The sequence below is a fragment of the Daucus carota genome, chromosome 8 (assembly GCF_001625215.2).
Source record: "Daucus carota subsp. sativus chromosome 8, DH1 v3.0, whole genome shotgun sequence".
Lineage (NCBI taxonomy): Eukaryota > Viridiplantae > Streptophyta > Magnoliopsida > Apiales > Apiaceae > Daucus > Daucus carota.
In genome coordinates, this window is record NC_030388.2 from 22,488,554 (window position 1) to 22,515,188 (window position 26,635).

Below are 26,635 nucleotides of genomic sequence, written 5' to 3' on the forward strand. Positions count from 1 at the left end.
ATCTATTGACTGAATATCCAGACTCAGTTTGTGCATATAATTACAAGTTTTTGTCAAACCCTATCATGTAAAACCTTACATTCATACTGTAGCTCAATCCAAATACACGAATATGACTGAAATATATCCAGGTTTTCGTGATTCATAAGCCATTCCCAATACAGCAAGATGCAAATCACCAGAAGTCTAGTCTAATTCATGTCCCTAATTAGGCAGACAGAAAACTGAGATAGTCATACCAAAAGCATTCCCCCAAGCCAATTATTCTGATAATTGTAAGCGAATTGGCCACTAAAATTCACATAAGTGTATGTTATATGTTAGTACATCAGTAATACTCAAGCTCAACAAGATGTCAGAAAGGATATAGGCACACAAGGATCTAACACTCAAGCTGCATTACATCTCCCCAACTAAAAACACAGCGTCGAAGCCAAACTAGTTTGCAAATGAAGTTGTAGTTATTTACATTCTGTTATTACTATTGTGTATGTGCAGGTGAGATTTAAAATGTGATTATATAGGATCTTTAAAAAGCATAACTGATTGAATGTCAATGAAGAACATATATTTCACTACAATTTTAAGCAGAGCACTTTTCACTCACAATAAAACCATTTGATTACATAGCACGGTCATTTAAAAACATGAATTCAATGAACAATATGTTGTGCATTACCAAATCAGTATACAAATTTAATGCATTAGGTTAAGATAAAGAGTTACCTATCATGACCTATCGTTGCAGACAAAACAGAAGAGCCTTTCGTTACCTATCATTGCATCATCTTCTGTAATTCTAAAATTATCTGCAAGTTAATGTATTAGGTTAAGATAAAGAGTTAACCAGTAACTCTATGTTATATAAGGAATCACACTACTAGAAATCTGCTAATACTCTATGTTATAAAATGGAATTAGTGATCACTAATTCCATTTTGGGTTGTTCAAGAATTTCTTAACTCACTAGTATAGGTTTCCTGTTTATATAATTTTCTGATTCTAATCTTCATAGTTACTGATGTTTACTGGAAAAGTAAAGATGAATAAGTGCACAAAAATTACAAACGGAGCGTATTATCAGAGAAACTAAAAACTAAAAGACAGTCGCGTTATGTGGGATACTAAGACCGTTGCATTATCAGGGAAAGTTAAAAATGGTTCAAGTTATCAGGGAAACAAAAAGTAGAAGAAAGAAGTTAATGCAGCCATAAACGAAAAAATATAGCATAACATAAACTTCCAGTGTTAACTACATAATCTAAAATCATCACTATTGTAACGTAGAACTGAATAATCTTTACTCTTTACACCCTTAAGGTGCACATCTGATCGGGCCAGAATTTGAAAAAGTCCCAGGAATTCTGCTCAAATACTTGTGCTTCACAGAACCTTCACTTCGAGCAGATAAATTCATACCCAGACCAGAGGTTTTGAAGCGAAAACCAGGTGGAACATAATAGCAGCTCCGTAAAAAAGGATGCTGAAGAGCCTCCAAAGCAGTAGGCCTTTTGCACGGATCCCAGGAGCAAAGCGATTGAATAAGGCCAACCACATCTTTGCTTGCAGATGGCATCAGCTGAGACAGAGATACACCAGAATGCTGAGGAAACTGATAGCTTATATCATCTGCTAGTTCAATCCCATAAGCCCAATCAACTTCAGTTGGAGTCCCTAAAACACTGCATATTCTGTACATCTGATCTTGTTGATTCACCCCAGCAAAAAGAGGGCAGTTGGTCAGCAATTCAGCCATAATTGCACCCATTGCCCACATATCAACCGCTGGACCATAAATTGGCGCTGCAAGCAGAATTTCAGGTGCTCTGTACCATCTCGTTGCAACATACTCAGAATAAGGAGGCGAACAATTAATCTCGCGAGCAAGTCCCAGATCAGCAATCTTTATGATATCACCACTCACTAGCAAATTCTCAGGCTTAAGATCCCTATGAAAATACCCTCTTTCGTGCATGTAAGCAAGACCTTGAAACACTTGAAAGCACCAGTTTCTGACGTCAGTTTCTGAGAAGGGCTTTGTTCTGGTACTCATAACCTGGTAAAGATTACACTCCATGTATTCAAAGACAAAGAACAAGAAGTTATTTTCTCCGATAATTTCCTTAAGCTTCACAATATTTGCATGGTGCATCTTCTTGAGAGACTTGACTTCTCTCAAATTCAGACAGTCTTCCCACGAGTCAAACTCCTTGTTCAATCTCTTAATTGCCACAACTTCACCACTCTGCGTATTCATAGCTTTGAACACACTTCCAAACGATCCACTCCCAACTTCCTTAATAATCTTATACTTCTCCATTATCCTGACTTATATTCACCGCGAGTCCGCGACAACAAAAAACAGGGTACGGTCTCACGCAAAAATTCAAGAACACTCACGCACTCGTATCTCTACCACAGCCCGAAACAAATTGTCTCGGAATATGCCATTGTCCTCAGGAGGATTTGGATGACTATATGTTATGTGATCGTACGATCAAATATATGATTGATAAAAGCGCAACATATTTTCGAAGTGGGCTGCATCACGAATAATGGGATGGGATGGTTTTTCGAGTTTTTCGAGAAGCTCTGAGTGAATGAAGATGAAAGAATGAGAAGACGAGAGGAGGCTGCTAAGATACTCCTATGTATATATAGGGGCAGAGATTTCCGAAGGGAGGTAGGATTTTAAGTCGCTGATAGATACGAGGTTTAAGGATCTTACTTGGGGCTAAAGTAATATCTACCAAAGGAAGCGTCCTGCCTATTTTCCAAATTTTATTTATCTGTTTTTACAATAAAAATAATATATTAGTATACTTATCCAGATCAGAGATATAATATATCTACATTATTATTAATTAATCTCTTATTATATTCTAATAAAATTTATAAATAATAGAATTGAAAATTTCAAAATTGAACAATGAAAGTGCGAAAAATACAAAAAAAAGTTGCAATATAGTTTGTTCTTTGTTTTTAGAATTATGTTTTTTCAATATTCCAATTTGAACGGAATCCTGATAGAAGAAAAAGTTCACGAGAATAATAGAACATATGAAAAATATTAAGAAAAGAAATTGCATAATGTATAAGCCTACAAGGTATATTATAATACGGTATTTATTTGCAAAACTAGTTATAAGTCGTTTCAGACGACTTATAATATTTAGTTATTTTATCATATATAATTTAATAATTCTTATGAATATAAACTATATTAGAATAATATATATTTCTTAATATTTTACTGTACAACAGATACATTTTACTTAGTACTAGTGCTACATGCACAAAATTGAGTACAGAATTTTGCACAAAATGATATACAGAATTTTGCACAAAATGATGTGGCAAGTGAGGTGGGAAGTTTTAACTGGTACTATTAATGCATACACAGGGGGCTCATTTCAATCAAAAATTGACACATACTCATTATGTGAATATTTTTGTACCCAATTCTGTGCCTCTAGCATTTTCCTTTACTTTTTTATAGTCTTGCCGGTGCACTGCAAACAAAGAAAGAAAAAGGATTTTACCCATAAGAAAGTGCGATACCATACTGCTCAGCAATGCACTTCGTCCATTCAGCTACACGGTCCAGATTTAGCATAAGTTCTAACCCATAAGAAAGTGCGATAACATCTTTATAACTTTGTTTACGGCATCTGCATATACAATACAAGTCGCAGAGTAATTATTATGGCAATAACCGGCAATAGAACCAACAAGCAATGAAGGTCCTTTAGACTATCTCCAACAAATTAAGCATCGGGGAATTTACTTACTGCTGGACAGTTCTGTCGGCAGCCTAGCAAGAAACAGTTGTTCCTAAATGGAGTCATTCGCTAGCACTTATCAAGCATCAGCCATAAGTATATATTGCAACTTGCAAGCACCATATTATCATCTACTGGCCAGATTTCCAGAGTCACTTTATGGCTTATGCTGCCTGAAAGGCACCTGTATAAGAATTTCATATTACAACTTTTACTAGAATGCACCCCTACCTTCAAATTGCATAATGCAGCTCACAGCAACTCAACAATTTCAACATTGAAACCGCAAAGTGACTTCTATCAGGATTTAATTTTCAACAGGATGACACTTCAGTAACATTAAAACCATTTGATAAGTCATTTAAACAAATACGAATTGCTAAATCAGTTTAAGTCCAGCTCAACAACCAATTGAATCGAACAGTAATGCCGAAATGACAAACTCAGCTACACAATGAATCAAACAGGTAAGCTGCATCATATCACACCAACTCAGCCATCCAAACCACTTCAGCAAAACACCAAGACATTTTGCAACTACTTTGCAATTATTTACATTTCTTATTCAAACACTAATATATAAGCATAGATCTAAGATCAAAACAAAAAATAAAGCATACAAACATGCTAAATAAACAAAAATAAATTCACACTAATTCAGAACAATAGAGCAATTTCATTCATACTATAACCATTCAATTACACATCACATTCATTTCGAACAAACACAATTCAACTAAAACACAACCTAGAAACCCTAGAAATCAACCGCCGAAGCCATAAAGAGTCCTGCCCTGCCTCTTGAGAGCGTACACAACATCCATAGCAGTCACAGTCTTCCTCCTAGCGTGCTCAGTGTAAGTAACCGCATCACGAATCACATTCTCCAAAAAGATCTTCAAGACGCCTCTGGTCTCCTCATAGATGAGCCCGCTGATTCTCTTTACACCGCCTCGGCGAGCCAGACGACGAATGGCGGGCTTGGTGATGCCCTGGATGTTGTCACGGAGGACTTTGCGATGTCGCTTGGCACCGCCTTTGCCAAGGCCCTTGCCTCCCTTGCCACGTCCTGACATCTTAAATTTCGAATGAGAGAAAGAGAGAGAGAGAGAGAGAGAGAGAGAGAGAGAGAGAGAGAGATTTGGTTGTGTTGTGGAGAGAGAAATGAGAGTGTTTGAGATGTGAGATTGGGAGAGATGGTAGGGGGTTAAATAAGGGGAGTTTTGGGGGTTTGAAAATTTTGAAAGTTTGGGCGGGGTTTTTGTGTTGGTTTTGGTGATCCTGGTGGTTGATTGGTGAATATGAGACGTTGATGTTAAAAAAAATCGACGGTTGGGAATTGTGTAAATTATGAGGCACGGATCGATGACATGGCGCTGATCAGCCAGTCAGGTCGGACCCAACTCAATCTGGGGAGTACACGCGCTGTTTGTTTTAGCCTTTTTTTTTCCCTCATATTTGGCATTCCTTATTTAAATTCTGACTTAAGGTTAGAATCATGGTATTTATATCATTTACGTAAATTTTTGTCGAAATTTCAAAAATCGAAAATTCTAGTTTATGTTTAATCATTTAATTTTTTTAAAATTTGATTTTACCAATTGTATATGATAATTTTAAAAGATAATTTATAAAAATGTATTACTATTACTATATTAATAATTTGTGTATCAAATATGTTGTAAACACAAAATAAATAATATTCAAACACATAATTAAAAGTTATTTCTCACTCATAGCTAAATTCTCATTTATAAGCAATAATCACTTTTTTTTATGTTAAGTGAAATGTCCCCAAGGCTGGCAATCTCCTGATGCTGAATTGTATATATAGGTTAATGCGATGAAGACATCTGAAACCGGTCACATGGCGTGGATAATTAACCGAATTGATCGTATAACGGTTTGGAGTGGATAATACCTGGTATACAAAATGCACGAGTTGATCGTATAACGGTGTGAAGTGGATAATACCTGATATACAAAATGTAAACAAAGAGTGAATATGGATATAATAAAAAGTCTCGCGTCCGACCCGCACTCTATTCGTACATATATATAAATGTACATGTACTTACTAAATTTATCACAAAAATATATTATATTTTCATGTTACTATTTAATAAATTTTAATATACAAAAGATAGTAAGCTCGTAAAATATTCATAATACAACTTATTTGAATATTAGTTTCAAATTTGTGCTAATTATTAAAGAAATCATAATTCTTTTCATAATTTACAAATTAACTAACAATGTTTGTATTTTACACATTTGACCAACAAGTTTTATAAAATCATGTTAAAAAAATATGACACAACTACGCGTAACGCATCCGTTCACCACTTTGTTCTCTACTCATCTCACTTCTAAGACAAGCTGCCTTTAGCTAGGAGTCTCTTTTCTTTTTGTCCTGTTCTCGTTCACCACTTTGTTCTCAACTCTACTCACTTTTAAGACAAGCTGTCTTTAATTAGGAGTCTCTTTTCTTTTTGTCCAGTTCCGCTAAAACGATGCTCGACTTGCATGTGTTAAGCATATAGCTAACGTTGCTCCTTCTGAGCCAGGATCAAGTTCTTATTTTAAATATGACTTTGAAACCTGATGAACCAGGCCTAGTACTTCCCGACCTTATGTGAGCTTTCCTGCTCTTATATAATTGTAATGAGAGAATATTTCGAAAATCTTTTTAATGCTTTTGATCCGACTATGCTCAACGAGGTGACTCGTGTATGCGACGAGACTAAAGACATGAAGTAGAATGTTCAAACCAAATGGTATCCAAAGGAAATGAACAACTTAAGGGAACGACATTTTTCGATTAGGAGATCTGCTCCCAGTTTGACCATCATCATTACTCTTAAGGTTATCACCTTGCTCAATTGATTAGTTCTATCATCCCAATATTTTAGCACGAAAAAAATGTATTTGTCAAAATCATAAAAAAATGCGTGAAAAAACTCTTACTTATTATTCGAACTCTGATGAGTGAAAGGACTTTCAAGAAAGTTATTCTAGAGGATCAACCAGAGATCGATTGACTTAGTTAGTGATACTTGATACGACAAACTAAGTTTTAAAGTAATCAGTCGCACTCGGCAAAGGTGAATAATTAATTTTCAAATTAACCATCATACAATCACATAGTACAAATTTTTGTTCTCTCTCTCTTTAAAAAATTTAATTATCTAAATTAACAACATTCCACTAAACATGGCTATAATGTTATAAAATTTCTTTCCATCTCATTAATTAAATATTCCGAATATCTTATATGGATGAATATCTAATGACAAGGATTACAAACATTTTTTTAGAACATCTGACGGGTAAATACTCATTTCGGTCATCTAGCTAAACCACAAACATTTTTTTAGAACATCTGACACATTTTTTTAAACATCTGACGGGTAAATACTTATTTCGGTCATCTAGCTAAACCGCTAAATGACAGATAATCATTTTATCCAGCAGTTTAAAAACGTTGAATTTATTAAAAAAATGTTAACGGCATATGATCATTTTACTTCAAATAGTTTAAAAAAGCTGAACATATTTAAATATTTATCCAATGACCTTTGCAAATAATTATAGTAATATTTCCCAGCAATGAAGTAAAAGTGGAAGACAGTGCCAAAATAAAATTTGTTACCAAGTTTATGGGCAAAAACCAATACAATAGTATACTACATTCAACATAATTTTTTCAACCTCAATGCATTTGAAGTTTGAATTCAACAAAGCACACGGTAAGAGTAGAACTAGTGTTGCACTCCTAATCAACATAACCAAATAAACATAAATCGGGCAGCAATTAAAAGACCAAGAGAGCACATCTTATTTTTCATATATCAACACGAAGCTTACAGTTTAGGACACTGCAGACATACCTTTTCCCATTCATAAAATAAAACTGTAATGTCTAATCAAATACATAAAACAAAAACCAGAAAGCTTTTCATTTTCAGATCCTCAGCAACAAATCCTAGTACCTCGAAAAACTTTAACTGTATTCTTCATAACCAAAAGTGACCCAGACATATACATGTTACTGGAGATCACACTTTCCTTTGGATTCCAAGCCTCTCGCGGAAGTCACTTTCCATGAGAGGAAGGCCATCACGCAACTTTACCTTTGGTTCCCAACCTAACACTTCCTTTGCCTTTGTTATGTCTGGCTTTCTCTGGCGAGGATCATCAGGCGTGTTCTCCACAGTTATGATTTGGACTTCTGGATTAATAAGCTGCAAAATAATTGAGGCCAATCAACACTTGTCTATTGAATGAAAACGTAACGTCATATCTAATTTTTCTTCAAAACAATATATTCGTCTAACTATCCTTTGGATATTGAGCACAGTTGAACTGACCTCCTTTACATTTTCAGCAAGCTCCATCATTGTGAATTCACCTAAACATTAAAAAACAGTCGGGTCATGTAAACACGAAATTGGGCATAACTTTTTAACACGCCTAACAATAGGTAACACAAGTTATTTTTCTTATAACACAGATTTGTTGCAATGAAGATCACATAATGCAGATTCGTTGCACTTCATAACTAACATCTACCAAAAAAGGTGAAAACTAGGATCTGCGACATTGTTTTTTAAAGTACCTGGGTTCCCAATATTAATTGGTCCAGTATTATTTCCTTCCATAAGTTTAATAAGGCCATCAACCTTCAACAGAAGTCAGAATAACTTGTCAGCAAACAAATTTAGATTGAATTGTAGTGCAGGAAAAATGCACAAATATGTCGCTTACCATGTCAGAAACATAACAGAAACTGCGAGTCTGGGTTCCAGGCAACTGAACAGTCAAAGGCTCGTTACTGCAACATAGAGAGGAATATATTAGGGTGGCAATTAGGTTCCCAATCCATTTAAATAAACCAAACTTTTGGTTTTGGTTCAGGTTAAAATCATATTTATATATGGGTTGGATTTTGAGTCTCATAATGTATTAAAAATTTAAAATGTGATCTTTCTAATTCCAAATAATTAGTGCAGAGAAAATTAATATAAAATATAAAAATAGATAAGTGGTTACATTTGTCTGTAAAACCTAGAAAAGTAAAGTTACCGAATCGCTTGAGCAATGAAATTACTGACAACACGGCCATCATCAATATTCATCCGAGGGCCATAAGTGTTGAAAATCCTGGCTATCCGTATTTCTGCAGTGACCAGTTTTAGACATGGAAAAACTGGGTTACAAATATTCTTACACAAAAGATGCTATTCATCCTAGAATTTAGTTGGCAGTTGGTAAAATAAGAGTCTGTACCAATTCCATGCTGCCTATGATAATCAAACATCAATGTCTCTGCTACTCTTTTTCCCTCATCATAACAACTCCGGACTCCTGTAAAAAATATATTGAATGAAACTCTTTTCAAGATACATACAGACTTCGACAATAAATAGACAACCATTAAATTACTAATGAAAAGTCTTAATCTCTACATGTTTATTGCATGTGTACAGCTGACAAAACTTAGCAATACAACTTTTCAGGAGTATGTCACAGGCTTCGCAATATTATATGGACTAAACAAAACATTTTCTAGTTCTAATGATTAAATTTTAATTGAGCAAATATCATGTGTGCAAAAACGTGCATGCATGTATGCAATTACTACTTGTTTGTGAGCTTTAAACTGCGTCATAATATATTTGATCTAATAAGAATTCCCTTATCCCTACAGAAGCTAGCATTTTTATTTTATTTTGTCTACGAATAATAGCGAGAAGGCTTATGATACATCACATATTCATCTTCTTAAGTAAGATTAAGTGGCCAAACTAATACAAAACAGCGGTAAGAAAGTAAGATAGTCCATCTACCTCATTTCCAAGAAGATAACTCCTATACACACACACACACGCACACCACATATTGAGAACTATCATTCTTGAGAGATGTCAACTAAGGAATAATAAAACTCAATTTCACAACAAAACCAAATCAACACACAAGGCGGACAACTTATGTTAAATAATAGGCCAGTTGTATGTACCTATGGGGTTGACATTTCCCCAATAACTCTCATCCTGAGGATGTACAAGGGGATCTCCATAAACCTCTGAAGTTGATGTCAATAAAATCCTGTAGTACAGTAGTAATATGAGACAACCACAATTCTACAAATACTATGCAGCATGTGTAATGGAAATGTTCAAACCTTGCTCCCACTCTCTTGGCAAGTCCTAACATGTTTAGTGTCCCAATGACATTGGTCTTGATTGTCTGTCAAGTCAAGTATCATATAATCAGCATTTAATTTTGCCAAATACATAAACACATCAAACCATCCTATATGCTTAGCTAAAGCACCATATGTACTTAAAAGAGTCTCTGCTCAAAAGCAGTTATAGTGTTCTACACAATTAGCAACAACATATATTGACGTGTAGGGTTTTGCAGATTAGATAAATGACCGGGGTATCTGAAAACAATACAGCCTGTAAGGACAACTACTGATAAAATTTCCTTGCTGCTGCTGCAAAACAACTGGCAGGTTCAGAAGCATAGAACACAACAGGTTGAATCTACACCAGCTTTAGAACAAGTAGATTAAATTATTAATCAAAAGAGCAAAGTACCTTAACAGGATTATATTTGTAGAAAATTGGTGAAGCAGGACAGGCAAGATGATATATTTGATCAACTTCAACCAACAATGTTTCTGTTACATCTGCAGAAATATTGAAATGTATGTAAATAACAAATTGAACTAGATGTGGGAAAATAGATAAATGAGACACAAGGCCAAGGTTGGGACTTGGAATTATTGTGCAAATAAGACTGCTGACTGCAGTTAAGATACATACTGTATTACAAGCCCTTTTTCAATTTTGAGAGAGCCCTGATTTTGATTTTAAATCTTTACAGGTATTGCCTAACATTACTACTATATAATATATCTATATCGATATATACACATATATATTTGTATTTTTTGATATCTCAATAACATTTGATTCAGGGTTAAGCTCCAAAGAGCCTGAGATGATCTTTTATATACGAAATATAAAGTTAATTTGTGGACACAATGTTGAATGAATGCATTTACATTTTGATTATATATTTCAATAAGGGTTTAAGTAAAAATAAATGAAATAACTTGGAAGCAACAATAAACAGTCAATATAAAGAACACATTTCGCATAGATAATTCAATGATGTTCATTAGCATATACACAAATGACGCAACTTGGATGATAAAAGAACAAATACCATGTCGAATAAGCTCAAATCTTGGATGACCAATCCACTGTCTTAGGTTGTCCTTTGAGCCAGTAAAGTAGTTATCAACCACGATCACCTAGGAGGAACGAGAAAGTTGCATTATACTATTGACCAATCATGCAGAAATTCACCAAGCAGAATCATCTGACTACAGTATCAGACGAAACAGAAGATTATGATAGGAAGTTTATACCTCATTCTTCTCATTTTGCATCAGTCTGTCAACTAGATGAGAGCCAATAAATCCAGCTCCTCCAGTAACTAAGATTCTCATGTTGGCCTGTCATCAGCAAGCTATTAAGTAACAGAAGAAGATATGCAGAGAGTACCATAACTCACATGACTCTAGTCAGTTTGTCACAAAACACTCTCCTTAACCTTAACTATGAAGGAACAATCAGCCAACATATGTTTTACATGAAAAATTACACAATAAGAGAGTTCTTGACAGCTATGACACAGAACAGTGGTGGATATGAAAACCAGAGAATGTATTGAAAAAAATTATATGATTCGGAAAACTTGCCTGCTTTTACCTATGTACACCAGAATTTCCGTATAGATATATTAAAATTATTAGCAAGTTTGGAACAAATTTTCTGGGCACTGAAGAAAGTATTATGGTTATCACAGCAGATACTTGATCTGACTAATTTTATAGCAGCAAGTGTTTTCCCAAAAGTAAATGCGAAGGAACACAAAAATTACCACTGGGACACCCAATATGCATCTACTCAAAATTTTGATTCAAATGCAGTCTACATTAAAATATATATGGAAAACCAAACAAACATTTATAAAAGAAAGAGAAGAAATTTTGTTTGCAAGTCAATAACTTCTTCATGTTCCAACAAACAACATAAGGTAAGTATATCATACATCAAGCACATATATTCTCCTAACCACAAATGCATACAGTTCACAGTTTGTGCTTAAAAAGAACCATCTTGCTGGTTGCAACCTGAAAAAATTTGGCAGTGCGCAATGGAGAAGGTGTTGGAGGGGGTTTCGTGGATCCATTAGCAACTTCTTTCGACATCTTCCCAGATCCTTCTTCGATTACTGACACCAAAAATATCCAAATAAAGCACCTATTAAGATAAACCAATCAAATTCAATACCACATTACAAATCACAAATTAATTCACAATAAAAAAAGCATCTTTTCCCATATGCCTCATCAAAATTCAAAAACTCAATACCTGCAGAAAAATAAAATCTTTGCACAAAAAACCCACAAATTTGCTTGAAATTGGTAAAGATCAAAACTTTATATACACATCCAAATGGGTTGTTGATAAAAGGGCACAAATCATCCAAAAAACATGTAATAATCACACCCAATTAAAGAAAAAAAAAGAATATGAAAGCTTAGAGAACACGAAGAGTAAAGAGTACAAAAAGCTCAAAAGTGGAACCCCACTACAACAAACTCACCAAACAACAATCAGATCCAAATCTCACCCAAAAATCACAAAACAAATTTGCAAATCAAGAATTAAACAGAGAATTTAGAACAGTAAAATTAGGAAAAAAATCAAAAAATTGTGAAGATAGGGATGAGAGAGATAAAATTAGTAGTACCTCTGAATAAACACAAAGATTTGTGATCACTGATCAATGTGAAGTAGTGCGTGAATATATGTGGGTTTTATATTGTATAAGTATAGATAGATAGATAGATAGATGCAATTAACAGGAGACGTGAATTATGTAATTTGTGTCTTCAACATGACGTGAACTTACTGGATTCATCTGCCACGTCAATTACACATAGGAACGGTAATCACATAAATTTATTGCTTATCCTTTTAATACGGTTTTGAAATTTGGAGTTAGCAACAAATAATGTGTAATTTTTGTCAGATAATTTTTTATTTAAAAATATCTATTAGAGGTATTTTTATAATTTATTTTAAATAAAAAAATTATAGTTTAATGAGCATGTAATATATAATTCACTGAAATTATGTAATTCTTGTCACATAATTTTTTCAACTAAAGATCGCTATCGGAGATATATTTAAAATTAATATTTAAAAAATAATACTACAGTTTTTACCTTTAAGAAGTAACATATAACAATAAGTTTAAACAAGTAACCCAAAAAGTAGATATTAGATATATTCTATAAATTTTATTACTTACATTCATCCTAATTCGATATACAATTTGTTTAGGAAAAATAAAATTGTAAGTAGTTTTTGGGAAACAGGTCAGTCGCAAAAGTGCTCTGCCAACCGTTTCAACGAAGAGATAAGCAAGTCGATCACTAGTATTTTACACTCACGTAAAACAGTTGACAATGAGATGAGTGTTATAGAATAGTAAGAATAGTCAAGCACCATGTCCATGTATGATTAAAAAGCACATGACTATTTAACATGGTTGGTATATAACCAAAAATCACATGACTATTTAACATGGTGGGTATAAATGGGAATTGAAATTAATTAATTAAACTATCGGAATTTATCAATTTTTTTGGAAGAATTAAAGTTCGAGTAAAGGACTTAAAGTTTGTTTTACAAAGCAGGTGTGCCATTTGAGTTTTGTCAATCTCATAAGCAGGATTCTGTCGACAGACCTTGATCAGTTGATCAAGTGCATCTGTATTTTCTAAAATTATATCCGACCTCTTCAATTCCAATCGCTCACTTATCAGTTATCAAGCCTTGTAATTTCTTCATCAGATGAGTAAAATGACGTGTGTGATTCTACGTTTTACACCTTGTGCATCCAGCTTCTTAAGTACAGGAAAGAACTCAGACACATTAGCCTTACCTATTTCAGACAAAATTCCCTAAACCACGACTCTCAACTCCTTAGCGGAATCCACATAAGGGTTCACCCGGAAAACACCGTGTTGGATATAAAATTCAGCGAGGTCCTAAAACCAGCTCGACTAATATCAACTGCCTCTCCAGTCACCAAGCTCAGTCACCTTCCTATTACGTACATTCTGATTTGCATTAACCGAAAATATGTTAGTAGTCACAATTTTTCTGAGATTTTTCCACCTCGGGCCAATAGGCAATTATGCTAACGAGTACCTGGAATGGTCACAAGCACAAAGAGCATCTGAACAAACCTGCTAGAAAAAACAAGGTCTTGCTTCTGAAGCACTTCTCGAGCTATAGTTGATGAAGAAATGACTATTGTAGTTATGCTCCCGAGTTATAAACACATGATCGGACCATAAAACTGGGCAAGTTCCGTGAGGGACGGACTGATGAGGCAGCTTCCCTATATCGGCTAAAATACCAATGACAGGCCACTGGAGAGGTCCTGGAGGAAGGTTTTTGCCTCTGTTTGAGAACAAAAACAGAGATTCTAAGAATGCAAAAGCAAGTATGAGATATACTACACCGATTAACAAGTCCATTTTGCTTAAACAAAGTGTTTTTAAGCCTGTGAAGTGAGAAACCTTGAGCAGTTGAGCTATATGCATGATTCATGAAGCAACTCAAGGTGCAACTAGTGGAGAATAAAAATAGAAAATTAAATTAACGTATTAACTATTAAGTAGTCCTATGAAACTTGTTTAATTAAGGGCTGCTCCCTTAATTAGCAGCCATCCATTGAGCCGCTTATTTGGCGGTATGCACGTGGCATTCATATAATCATATTTAACTTTTTTTTTTTTGGTCACAATATAATCATATTTAACTTGACGTAGGTAAAAAAGGACCACAGTTTACGAGTCATTGTTGTACCAAATAAGTAAAACAATCACTACTACCCTTTAATTATAAATAACCAGCATTAGAGTACTCTACCCTTTTTAAAGATGGTATTTACACTTTATTTGACCTTGCAATATGTGGAAAAATGGTGTTTCGTTGCTCTCTTTTTACACTAAATTTGACTTTTATTAACATAAGGAGTGGTAGTGTTTTATTATTTTCAGTTTTACACTTAAATTTACATTTAATTTGTATAAAATACAGAAAATTCACAAAATAATTATTCATGTACGGACTATTATCACTTGCACCTGTAGATTATATCAAATTAATATTTGTATTTGTTCTTAATGCTGTATTACTGTACACCGAGCTTTTTATTAAGACCACAAATTAATAGTAGTTAATCCTGAGTAAAATCTTTTACCATAACTGAATATATTTAGCATAAAATACTATACAAACATATAAAGTGGCTGTAGTTTAGTGGTTAGAATTCCACGTTGTGGCCGTGGAGACCTGGGCTCGAATCCCAGCAGCCACACTTTTTTTCCCATTTTGCGACCCTTTTAGAAGTGTAGGGTTTTTAAAGAGCCCAATACTCTTTTCTATTTGCTTTTGTTTTTTTTGGAAGACGCACAAGTTGAAGATCAACAAAACCTAGAAAAGGTATGTATAGAGGTCCAATCTTTAGCTCATATTATGTGATAATCCTGGCCTTTTTGATTTGATTATATTTCAATGTGTTCTTTTCGGTTGTCAAGAAATGCTGTGAAATAATATGATCTTTCTTGGGTTTATGCATAGTTAGTCATCTAGATCTAAGACCCCTTGATGTGAAATTTATGTTTTAAGTAGTGAAGATCACAAGGAAGTGCTATAATAATGTAAAGGTCCAATCTTTAGCGTTTATTATGTGATTATGTTGGCCTGAATTATGAGGGTGTGAAGTTGATCTGGGTGTGTTTGAGGCTTTGCATAATTCATGATTGTAAGCTGAAGACTGTTTTGTGAGGGTAGTAATAAAATTCAATCTTATGATCCGGTGAACAGAATTCGGTGATGATGAGTCTATGACATATATAACCAAGAAATGACTGGTTCACATAAATCCAAAATCATCACCATCTCTATGGCCACATAATTTGGGTGAGTGGAAATCTTAGAATTCTATTTGAAGGAAAGCTCTGACACACACTCAAGCTTTTAAGAGGTGACTCATTTCTAGGTCTTTGAGAAGTTTGACATCATTGTATGAACAAGTTACGATGATGACACTTAAAAGTGACTTGAAAAGTTTAATGCTGTTCTTTCTAGGTTTTACAGATTATGTTTTTCTAATTTGCAGCAAAACCGCCTTAAGTAGACTAAAAGCATGTCTGATATAGTTGAATTGAATATTTAGTTCCATACATCTGAAAGTATAGACAATTAGCTCTGTTTTTGATTGTCCGTTGTGTTTTTAAGTGCGAAACACGCTAAAAATATCTTCAATCAGAACTCGTATGGTTCGAGATGTAGGGTTAAAGGGTTAAATGAGCATCTACTGTCTGTAAAGCGAAAAATTTGATTCTGGTGTTTTAGTAGCTCATACAAAGAAATTTGTCAAGAATAAGTTTGTTGTAGATTTCAACTTTACAAGCTCTCAAACAGAGTTTTTTGACAATGAAAAACATAACTCATATTAAAGAAAAACAAACCACATATACTATGTATGCCCTGCTTTGTAGACAAGGGTTTGGGGAGAGACGATGTTCTATATGTAAACATTACCTCTATATCTAAGAGTAGAGAAGTTTTTTCTGTATTACTCAAAACTTTAATTCATCCTCTTGCTATCAAAGCTTCAATTAGATGTTATATGTATATGTCTGTGTAGATGTAGTATATATGATATTACAGTAAAAGTGTGTTTATTATTATGTTAAAAATGGAGCTTGTTGCTTTTACTATGAATTAGAAGAAGTACGTACTGGGTATTTTAGGTGGTTTTGATGTTCTGCAGATTATATAACTAGGAAAACTAAACGGGGCATGTCGCTTTATATACATTATTGTGGTGTCATCAGTATATCTTTTTTAACTTGTTCATACATTGCACGTCAAAGCATTTGGCTGGCCCAGTATTTCGATTATGTTTAAATGGTATATTATTTGGACACTCATTCAGCTTTAATAATTGAAGACAATTAAAAGTACACTTTAATTAATAATTATAACAAAAACAAATCTATTGATAAATTGGTTAAATTTAACTCTTAAGCCATCAATGTGACTTTAGTTTAGGGCTTGAATCCAAGCAGTCACACCTATTTTTGATTCTTTTTTTTGCAACCTTCTCTAAAGTAGGGTTTTTATATGAGACCAGTTGCTTATTTTTCTTTCCTTTATCATTTTGGAGGGCGCAGAAGTTGAAGATTGACTAAAGACAGCAAAGGTAATTGCACAATCTCATGCTCTACACACACAGACACACACACACAAACATCACTTATTAGATCACTGTATCATATATGTGTCATTTTTTAATGGAGTTTGACTTGGATGTGTTCTCGTTGGTTCCTAGAAATTTTGTAATATAGTGTGATCTTTATTGGGTTATATATCCTCTAGATCTAAAACCCCTTATTGTGAATTTAGTGAAGGTCATAAAAAATGCAATAATAATGTAAAGGTCCAATCTTTAGCTTATATTATGTGCTTATTTAGCTTAAATATTAATGGGGTGAAATTGATCTAAAGTATGTTTGAGGTGTTTATTTTTATTTACGAGGATTAGCTAAAGATGGTTTGTGAGGATTTTTAAAAAATTTGATTCAATGATCAGGCGCACATAATTTGTTGACTACATAGGGAATGCCGCATATATAGAAAAACTCTGAAATGACTGATGCACTCAAATCACAAATCACTGTACACCATCTCTTTAGCTGCGTAATTTGGGTGGAACTCATCAGAATTCCAATCTGTCAATTCAAGAAATTCTCTCACACCCTTTGCGCCATACAGTCTACGTCAGACCCTTTGGGTGACCTAATAAATAAATGATGGTTAAAATTTGAGAAACGGGTTGTTAAAATGATTCAGGGTGTGCGTGATATTCCTTGAGAAGGTGTAGCAATGGAATTATATGAGTTACACCCGAATTGCATGGCTGAAGAGATGGGTGTAGAAATGGTAAGATGGTGTGGTTTGTCGATTGGATGAATTATTGTTTCTGTCACTTGTAGTGAGTCTTTTCGTCCGTGTTATGTTTCTCTTTGTGGTCAACAAACTTTGCTTGTAGTCACATTAATAAAGGAACACTGATGGTCAGTATTTCTTGGTACGAGTATGAGGTACTGAAGTCTTAACATTTGGATCAAAATTGTAACCTTGCAGATGATAGACGATCAAGACTTGGGTTTCATAGCCAACTTTCTTGGAATCTTTATATTTGGTTTGGTAATTGCTTACCATTATGTGACAGCTGACCCGAAGTATGAGGCCAACTAGATCCAAGATGCATGCAACAGTTTATCTCAGTTACATGTTTCCTTCATGTTGAAGTAACATTAAGTTGGAACAATGCTGGCATTTACTATATTAAATGTTAGCAGTTTTTATGCTAGACATTTCATTTACATTTTGTTAAAGCTTAATTAAAAAGTTGCACCACAAATTCTGTCTTTGTTAATCAAAATCCCACCTGAATGCTGTGGAAGACGCAATCTGTTTTTTGACTATGATGCTTTCGATTTTTAAACACTTTCCATACAGTTTAGGGGCCTTATCTTAAGCTGTCTGGATGAGCTTCAAAATTTACTTTCAAGCCCAAAGTTCCCCCAACATGTATACTTTACCTTGCAAGTAACTTTAATTTCATAGTTCATACCTCAACATTTTCCTGCTCAACCTGAACGAAGTGGGGATCTGATCGGGGTCGAGCGGTACGGGTAAATGTCCATCCCTGTTTCATACCAACACCATTTTCCTGCGCCTTTGGTTTTATAAGGATCAATGTCATATATCAAATTCCAAAAGAATAATTATGCGGTAAATCACTAAACCGGTGAGGAACATCTCATCAAATATCTCGACTGGAGATGTAAATATTTGTAGCTGATTCTTACCATCAAATTGACTGTTTATTCTTCATATCCGATTAAGCAAATTGTCATTTTTCACAAATATGAAACAATGTTACGCTGTTTCTGTGTGTGGATGTATCTGCCAATTTGCCCTGTCACATTTATTTTTAAAGGTAACAGCTGTGAATTGGTGATTATTTACTCTAAGAACTTAAGTATAGCTTGCAGGCTGCAGCAGCAGTAGCATATGAAAACCAGTGCAAAACTACAAAATATCGTTACCAACAGCGAAACTTTACCACCACCCAAAAATGCACTTGCGCATGTAAACGTAACGAGATAACAAGTACCTCTCTTTACGCGTTTTATTGTACATCAGAATAACGATATTAGTTGTCACTTTTCCGGACTGAGGGAGTATGTTACATGAAAATAGTGCATAAATCGGTGAAAACATGAAATAAGAATTAATCAGAAATTAGTCTAAAATTAACTAAATGATTAATTAAATTATAATTAATCAGAAATTTAATAAATTCAACGTCCTATAAATTAATCACCTACTTTATGCATATTTGTCACATTTCTGAATTCAGGAAATATGCTAGTTTTCAAGCTACTTTTTCGAGGGTGTTAACGTCGAGTCTCACAATCTGAAAGAAAATGTTCCCAAGCACCAATATCAGAGAAGACCTTCATCTATCATTTTTCCATTCAAGACACTATATCATATAGTTTCCATCCTCCTTTTTCTTTTTAACATTCCACGATCTAACGTTTAAAAATCCTAGACTCATTACGACCTAGCATTAGAAACCCTAGACGCTAATTTATGTAACGTTCTACTCCTAAAATGCTACTCGTTTAGCATTTTACAGTGATTTTCAACCCCAAACGCAGTGTTTTCTTACCAAAACTGAAACACAAGATAGTCAAACGTTACTGAATGATATTTGAGGCCATTTTTGGGCATTAGCTATAAGTTTTAAGACATATGGGACCTTTGCTGCAATTTCGAAAAAGAGGTAGCATGCTAGATATATTTGCAGGACACGAGAGGGATGAGGGAGTATTGGCTGCTTTCCCAGGAAGGAGTACACCAGAAACATTTGCGGGATGTAAGGGAGGAGGTGAACTGAGGGAGTACGCTAGAAACATACACGGGACTGAGGAAGAATGCCGGAAGCATTTGCAAAGTAATTGCACAGCACTAAACCTCTTTTCCAGCTAAATGGCCCAGTACCATTATATGTAAGAACAGGTACAATAACATCTGCAACACCTAGCATTAACTAAAAACCTAAAAATAATAAAACTAAATACTAACATCTATATTTTAAGTTTAAACCTCCCTCCCAATATTACTATAAACTACCATGCACATTTTAAGATACAGCAACTGAGTCTACATACAAAATCCTATTAAAAGCAACATCCATCTGCTTGACTACTACATCCATCTACTTGACTGTTGAACTGTTGGGCTTTTGTGTGTGTGTGTGTGGGGTGGGGTTGGGGGCGGGGCGGGGCGGGGCGGGGCGGGGCCGGGGGGGGGGGGGGGGGGTGGGTTGTCACGGTGCTGGTTGAGTTGCATGTTTGGCTGCCCATAAGTAGGCAATAAACATCCACAACACAACCATACCAATTATAGTGGTTCTGACCACTTCTTCCCTGCTCATGTTAGTACGAAGATCTGAGTAGTGGGATGGACCAACATTCACATGATTATGGTGATTTGTGCTTGAGCTCGCCCCGGTGATTTCTTCATAAGTTTCATCTCCAATCTCTGTCGTCGTGATTATTTCATCAGTACTATCTCCAAGCTCTGTCTCGGCGTTTTCTTCATTAATTTCAGTTTCAAGCTCTGCTATTGGGCTTGTCTGTATGATTTCTTCATTTGTACTTGTTACATTGCTACTGCCTAAACAGTTAACGCACGAGCACGTACCACCTAGGAAAAGAGGTAGTGTCTGTAGGAATTCAGTGACGACCTCTTGGTAGTTATCTCCTATGATCCTTACTTTCTGTCTAGTGGCAGGTTTGAGAACCTGACAAAAATAATAGTATAATACTTAATACATGAAAAGATATGACAGGCAACTTACAACTGCTCCAAATGTAATATTATATTGGCTACCACTTGGTTCTCATGCACAGATAGAGTTGAGAGAGAAAACCTGCCTGAAATAGAGTTTGAATTATCATACGTGCAACCGCAGGAAGCCGTATGATAGCCAAGCAAGCAAGACGTGTTGGATAGTGATCTTGCAGCAGTGTAGCACACGATCGCAATATTTGCATCGGAAAACCAAATGGTGATAATCCCTTGCAATCCATCAAAACCGTAATTTGAGGATGCCTCCTGTCAACGAGGTTCAAAACTCCGTGTTCTATCTGGGAAACTAAAAGAGCAAACTGTAATTGATTAATCTGCTTAATAAAACATTATGAATTTAGCTAGGAGAACAAATAAAAATAAGATAGTAGCATATCAATGGACGTAGGTATGTGAAATGAAGCAACTCATCCAGTTATCATCTGATAGTAACCTTTAGTTGACCAGTTAATATCATTCCAGGTTTCACCAACTTACTTCAAACAATATAGGGTTAGTTCTCAACCTAATGAAAGCAATCAATCAAGCTAGTACAGGCAATCAGGTCAATGATAAGCGCTTTTACAATATAGCTTAAAAAGAGGAATCAAGACTCGTCGAGCTTTACTTTGACTTGTTACTAATTGAAACAAGTTACTTAAATGTACTTAATAGAGAATACTCACCAACTGCTTTAGCAAATACGGGCTTATTGCTAGAACTCAGGTTGGAGCAAGCGAGCCCAAGACGGATAATGAGACAGGGTCTTCTCTTAACATCATAGCCATGCCAGAATACAAAGCAATCCCAGTCCTTAAGTTCATCTGGGGATAACATAGTGTAAGTTTGTCTCCATTGTATCGTCTTCTTCACTGCTGTAACAAACCTTGAGAAGTCACCATTCGAAGCAGCATAAAATCTACAAAGCTCATCCTCGTCAAGCCTGGAGAGGCATATCATCCAGTTTAACACAGTTAAGATACAGATGACTAATTTTCAAATGGTTAATGTTTCTTAGATCAAAATTTTCAGGCTTTGTGGCACAGTAAAGTATCTAGACATATCATCAAGTTTTAATCCTTAAAAGTAAAATTACTTTAACAGAAGCATCATATCTAAGGAGTTGTGTCTGCAGTCCTTACCTTTCAGGTAAAGTCAAACCCTCCTCATTTAACTTCTCATGCAAGTCTTGCAACCACTTCCTGGAAACAAGAACTCTCGGAGCTTCATTGGTGGACCTGGAAAATCATATTGACCAACAAAATGGAATTTATATACACGCAAACATCATATTAGCATATATAATGATAATCTACATTATCCAAATTGCAAAGGAGTATTGTTATACTAGTTTAATTCGGTGACTGAGATCAAGAATATAAATATCATCAATGACCGAGACAAATTTAATTAAACTGGTGGCAACTCATAGAACTGATATTAATCTGAGCAGGTTTGGTACATGTCATGACAAGTATACGGCTTTAAAATTCATACAAAGACTGGACAAAGCTGTAGCTCTAGATTACTAGCCTAGGAAACACAAAAAGGCCAAGTGACTGCAAAAGCAAGTTTCTTCAGGGTAGTAAGAGGGCCTGACGCTACCAAACAACCATACAAATTTACCAGACCTCCCAAGTATGAACAATATCAAATGGGGAACACAGTAACACACTACAGCATATATCACAAGAAAAAAAAAAAGCGTTCTTGCCAGATCACAGGAACTTACTAAGCCAAAAATATGAGGAATTATTTAGTGCTTGTACTTGCAGTAGAATTCAATTTCTTACCTTACGTCTGGACTAGATAATTGAGAAGGTGACCCCGACTGTGTTTCGTAACCATCTGGAGAGGCATAGGAATTGTCACATGAAGATTCATCAGAGAAAATTGTTGCGATTGACAGAGCTAACATTGGCTTCGACAACCCCTAGCAGAAATAAGTATCATCAGTACCATTAATATAATCACAATTTACAAGAAACAACTATTAAAAGAATCCTCGAATAACGAAAACAAAATTGTTGGCCAGTCCATATGATATATAATCAAGTGTTGGATCGGAAAGAAAGTCTATGGCAGTCCAGTTTCCTACAAATACTGTGATTGCGTTTCCATCTTCTCTCAAGCCACTAAGATGGAATACCACAGTATAGCTTGCTTGCTGTCCATAAAATTGGCCTAATAGGAAAATCCTATCAGTATCAAATAATCAATACACCAAATACAGGCTCAGAGCCATTAGTCACCATGCCAGTAGAGACAGAGGAACTACCTAATTTGAAGCACTCGGAGTTAATACCTAGAAATCAATGATATGGAGATGCACGAATTTAACAAATCTAAAAATATTGGGATCTGGTGCTTACTGCTTGGGGATGCAGCTTATCTAAAAATGTTACAAATATACATCTTGATGATGTTATCGTATATTAAATATAAAATCTATAAGAATTCAAGGGTAATACAATTCAATAGAACCAGAAACTATAGAAAAATTTCACAAAAGAAAAATCTTTAATATGTGACAGTATACCAGTAGTAAAGATTAAAGAATTATGTCATTGCCCAGAAACTGCGGTACTTATGTGGTACACACGCAAGTACAACATAGTACACAATGCTATTACACTTTTAAGACATCATTTTTCATTTGTTGCCTACTCTACTCTACCCACTACTCGACCCTATAGGTGAATACAAGACTTTACATACATCATATATGACAGCTGACAGGATAACGGATAACCGATAGAGACACAGTGGTCGGTGGACTGAAACTATGAAAGAAGGCCAGATTCTTTAAAACCCACTATCTCTCATCCTTTGATTACAAAATCTGCCATCCCCGCACCCAACACCCCAACGCGCTCTTGCGGACACGTGTCGTACCCATGCGTCTTGCCCATTAAACAACTAATAAATATGAATAACTTGACTGATATATATTGAATTGCTTCCTAATTCGAAATGGAGAAGAACTTTGATTATGAAAATGAATTTGCCTCATTTTTGAACTCATATTGATTAAAGTTTAATCCTATTTTGCTCAATGCCGTGATAAAATATATAATATATTTTGAGATAATTAATTGAAATATTTTTGAATTTTATGACACCAAAATTCCAAATAATGGAACCAAATGCAACGAGATCTAGCATCGATTTGAGATACAAATAGCATAGTCTTTTAAAACTAGCCTTCTGTCACCAAAAATTTCTAAGCAGCACAAGCTTGTCAGACTAATGGACATTCCCCAACTATGTGGAGGAATGCGAGCTAAGAATATCAAGGTTACCCGTAAAGGCTCCCTTTGTTTCACAGAGAACATTTTGCTGGTTTCAGATATTCTGGTGTTTGTTAGAATTCTATTTTACAGATTTCATGTCTTTGTTTAGTTTAGGAAAAAAAGATATATCTATCAGAGTATGAAAGTTACTTAAAAAATGAAATGCTTTAAACTTTCACAGGAATTAGTGTCCTCCATTTTGAGGATTTTCCCTCCACATATTGAACAATTACTCAACAAAAATATATGCGAAAATATAAAACATATTTTCACACATATTTTTGTTCAGTAATTGTTCAAAATGTTAGTTCCAAAAAAATAATTAATCAGCAAACAAATTGTTCAAAATGCTATTTCCAAAAAAATGTTCAAAATTTAGGAGAAATATGTTTCCACTTTTTTTTTTTGAAATTTCCGCAAACGAATATTATTCCGGATTTATTTTCTCTGAAAATCAAGTTAAATTTTGGCAAACAACCGGACACGTACAGAAGTATATCAAGATGCCCATTTCTAGTAGGTGGATTGTGAATGAACTAGATTACAATGATGCGACTCCTGTACAGTCAATTAATACGCAACAAAATGAAAGAGAGCTTAAAGAGTATTAGGAAATGCAACTTAGGCACTAGAAACATGGAAATTTAAAACGGTAAGACAGTAATAGTGATACCAAACCAACCTGCATATTCTTAACCAAGCCCTTGAAAGGAGTCCATCTCTCAATCCACCTGAACGGTGGATAGCACAGAAGCTGGAGAGCCTGGAGCCCTTCCCAGACAATTGGGAACTTCGCATTTGAGATCCTCCGCACAACTTCTAGCGCTGCAGTTTTAAGAAGAAACACACCTATGATACCCACAACCGGATGTGCTACTCCCTTTTTTATAAAAGAAACACATTGCAAACTCTTCTTAGAGTACGCCTCTGGAACTGAACCAACCAAACCTACTTGGTGTGCCATTCTAGTATTAACATCCCTCGTCTCTAAGTTCTCACTTGAACCAGATACCGATACAGAGTTCCCCATTCAACTTCCTTGCAACGTCAACTGATACATGTTAAAAAAATAGTAAATCTGCATGCCTATAATATACAAGGAAACTACACATAAAATTCTAAACTGAAAAGATTCCGTAACATACCTATAAAATACAATTAATTCAGAGAAGTCAAGTCTAACGTCATGCATTTGTCTTCGTGCAAAAGAGACAGAGAAATTATATGGCGGTATAAAATGCGCTCATATGAAACCCTAGATGACTTAAAACAGTATACTGAGTATAATGACTGAACGCACTTATTCCAAAAATATACTTTACTGCGCTTTAACTTTTTCTGGTCTTATTTTAGAAATCCAATTAAAAGAAATCCCTAGGCTGTAGCGTGATCAACACGTCTATTAAGACATGACATATTAGGGTAGTTATAAATGGATATATAAACTTTATTAACAATAATCGCTCACCATTTCTCAATTGATATATGTCACGATTCTCTCCATTTCTCACACAATATACGTCACGATACTCTCCTGATTAACATTATACGCATCAAAACTTTCTAACGATGTTCACTCCTATTTTAATGAATCCAACCGTCAACTGATCTTTCTATTTTTTACAATTCAATACAACTGTCGTTATAACCGTACTCTCTCAATACATTCCAGAACTTTTCCATCATGATAAGATTTCATTCTTTCCATATCATGACAACCTTACCCGAAAATGAAGGTCACCAACAGCTGAGCTAAATTGAGATTACAAACACCATTCTCTTCACAAAAATAACGACTAAACTACCTCTAACTGAACTAAAATAATACTTAATCAAAGGAATCACTCCGAAATCAAACTCCAACTCAAAACACATTACAAAATCACATAAACAAACATAACAGCTTAGCAAAATTAAACAAAAACACTACATACAGAATCACAAAAACAAACATAACAACTTAACAACATCAAACAAAAACACTACATACACATACACAGGCTAACAATAACAGTGATCACAATCAATAAGTCAATCACAGTGATATTAAACAATCAAATAATATTAAAATGAGTAAATTAAATCTTCTAACATAGCAAACAAAAATTATCCGAAAAAATATTCAAAATAAATACAAACACATACACAATCGCATAAAAAATAGAGGCGAAGATGATTTTACCTTGTTAATTAGAGTGTTGAAAAACACATAATATGAAATGAAGAATTTGTGACACGGATATGGAGGAGGATGAGTTAGGGTTCGGGGAGAATTGGAGAAGCTTCGTGAGTTTATGAGAACTCAGAGTCGGTGAATTGCGACTACTAAATTTATTATTTATTATTTATTACGTATTTAAACTGGTTTTTTATTCTGACAAAAATTAAAAAAAGTTGGTATTTTTCATTTTTTTATTAGTATATTATAATAAGAATAATAATATAATATAATTTA

At 34.7% G+C, this 26,635-nt stretch overlaps 5 protein-coding genes and 1 non-coding gene across 13 annotated transcripts; 2 read left to right on the forward strand and 4 right to left on the reverse strand.

The window, feature by feature from the left end:
- Positions 1 to 1,187: 1,187 nt before the first annotated feature.
- Positions 1,188 to 2,459, reverse strand: LOC108198362 (cyclin-dependent kinase F-4). Its single transcript, XM_017366117.2, has one exon. It carries the CDS (start codon positions 2,318 to 2,320, stop codon positions 1,316 to 1,318), a length of 1,005 nt encoding a protein of 334 aa, XP_017221606.2. The 5' UTR covers positions 2,321 to 2,459; the 3' UTR covers positions 1,188 to 1,315.
- Positions 2,460 to 4,438: 1,979 nt separating this feature from the next.
- On the reverse strand, positions 4,439 to 4,971 carry LOC108198642 (histone H4). Its single transcript, XM_017366413.2, has one exon. The coding sequence runs from the start codon at positions 4,856 to 4,858 to the stop codon at positions 4,547 to 4,549; it is 312 nt and encodes a 103-aa protein (XP_017221902.1). The 5' UTR covers positions 4,859 to 4,971; the 3' UTR covers positions 4,439 to 4,546.
- Positions 4,972 to 7,596: 2,625 nt separating this feature from the next.
- Positions 7,597 to 12,820, reverse strand: LOC108198639 (UDP-glucuronic acid decarboxylase 6). 4 transcript variants are annotated; one of them, XM_017366406.2, is made up of 13 exons: positions 12,621 to 12,820; positions 11,998 to 12,127; positions 11,230 to 11,316; positions 11,025 to 11,112; positions 10,391 to 10,482; positions 9,970 to 10,034; positions 9,805 to 9,893; positions 9,072 to 9,149; positions 8,868 to 8,961; positions 8,550 to 8,616; positions 8,401 to 8,464; positions 8,153 to 8,193; positions 7,597 to 8,026 (listed from the first exon to the last, which is right to left on the reverse strand). In XM_017366406.2, exons 2-13 carry the CDS (start codon positions 12,073 to 12,075, stop codon positions 7,841 to 7,843), a joined length of 1,029 nt encoding a protein of 342 aa, XP_017221895.1. In that variant the 5' UTR covers positions 12,076 to 12,127; positions 12,621 to 12,820; the 3' UTR covers positions 7,597 to 7,840. The 4 variants fall into 4 exon arrangements, with proteins under 4 accessions (XP_017221895.1, XP_017221897.1, XP_017221898.1 ...); XM_017366408.2 differs by having other exon boundaries at positions 11,998 to 12,098; positions 12,621 to 12,805; XM_017366409.2 differs by lacking the exon at positions 12,621 to 12,820 and adding an exon at positions 12,239 to 12,368.
- A 2,374-nt stretch (positions 12,821 to 15,194) lies between these two features.
- TRNAH-GUG (transfer RNA histidin (anticodon GUG)) lies at positions 15,195 to 15,266 on the forward strand. Its single transcript has one exon. It is a non-coding gene; the product is annotated as a tRNA-His (tRNA).
- On the forward strand, positions 15,246 to 18,383 carry LOC108197420 (dolichyl-diphosphooligosaccharide--protein glycosyltransferase subunit 4A). 4 transcript variants are annotated; one of them, XM_017365031.2, is made up of 3 exons: positions 15,246 to 15,391; positions 17,124 to 17,159; positions 18,104 to 18,383. In XM_017365031.2, exon 3 carries the CDS (start codon positions 18,104 to 18,106, stop codon positions 18,215 to 18,217), a length of 114 nt encoding a protein of 37 aa, XP_017220520.1. In that variant the 5' UTR covers positions 15,246 to 15,391; positions 17,124 to 17,159; the 3' UTR covers positions 18,218 to 18,383. The 4 variants fall into 4 exon arrangements, with proteins under 4 accessions (XP_017220520.1, XP_017220523.1, XP_017220521.1 ...); XM_017365034.2 differs by having other exon boundaries at positions 15,248 to 15,391; positions 17,072 to 17,159; XM_017365032.2 differs by having other exon boundaries at positions 15,248 to 15,391; positions 17,091 to 17,159.
- Positions 18,384 to 19,959: 1,576 nt separating this feature from the next.
- Positions 19,960 to 26,635, reverse strand: LOC108197377 (phosphatidylinositol/phosphatidylcholine transfer protein SFH12). 2 transcript variants are annotated; one of them, XM_017364977.2, is made up of 7 exons: positions 26,363 to 26,635; positions 24,863 to 25,218; positions 22,681 to 22,820; positions 22,030 to 22,125; positions 21,574 to 21,830; positions 20,974 to 21,194; positions 19,960 to 20,840 (listed from the first exon to the last, which is right to left on the reverse strand). In XM_017364977.2, exons 2-7 carry the CDS (start codon positions 25,208 to 25,210, stop codon positions 20,364 to 20,366), a joined length of 1,539 nt encoding a protein of 512 aa, XP_017220466.1. In that variant the 5' UTR covers positions 25,211 to 25,218; positions 26,363 to 26,635; the 3' UTR covers positions 19,960 to 20,363. The 2 variants fall into 2 exon arrangements, with proteins under 2 accessions (XP_017220466.1, XP_017220465.1); XM_017364976.2 differs by having other exon boundaries at positions 24,863 to 25,231; positions 26,363 to 26,632.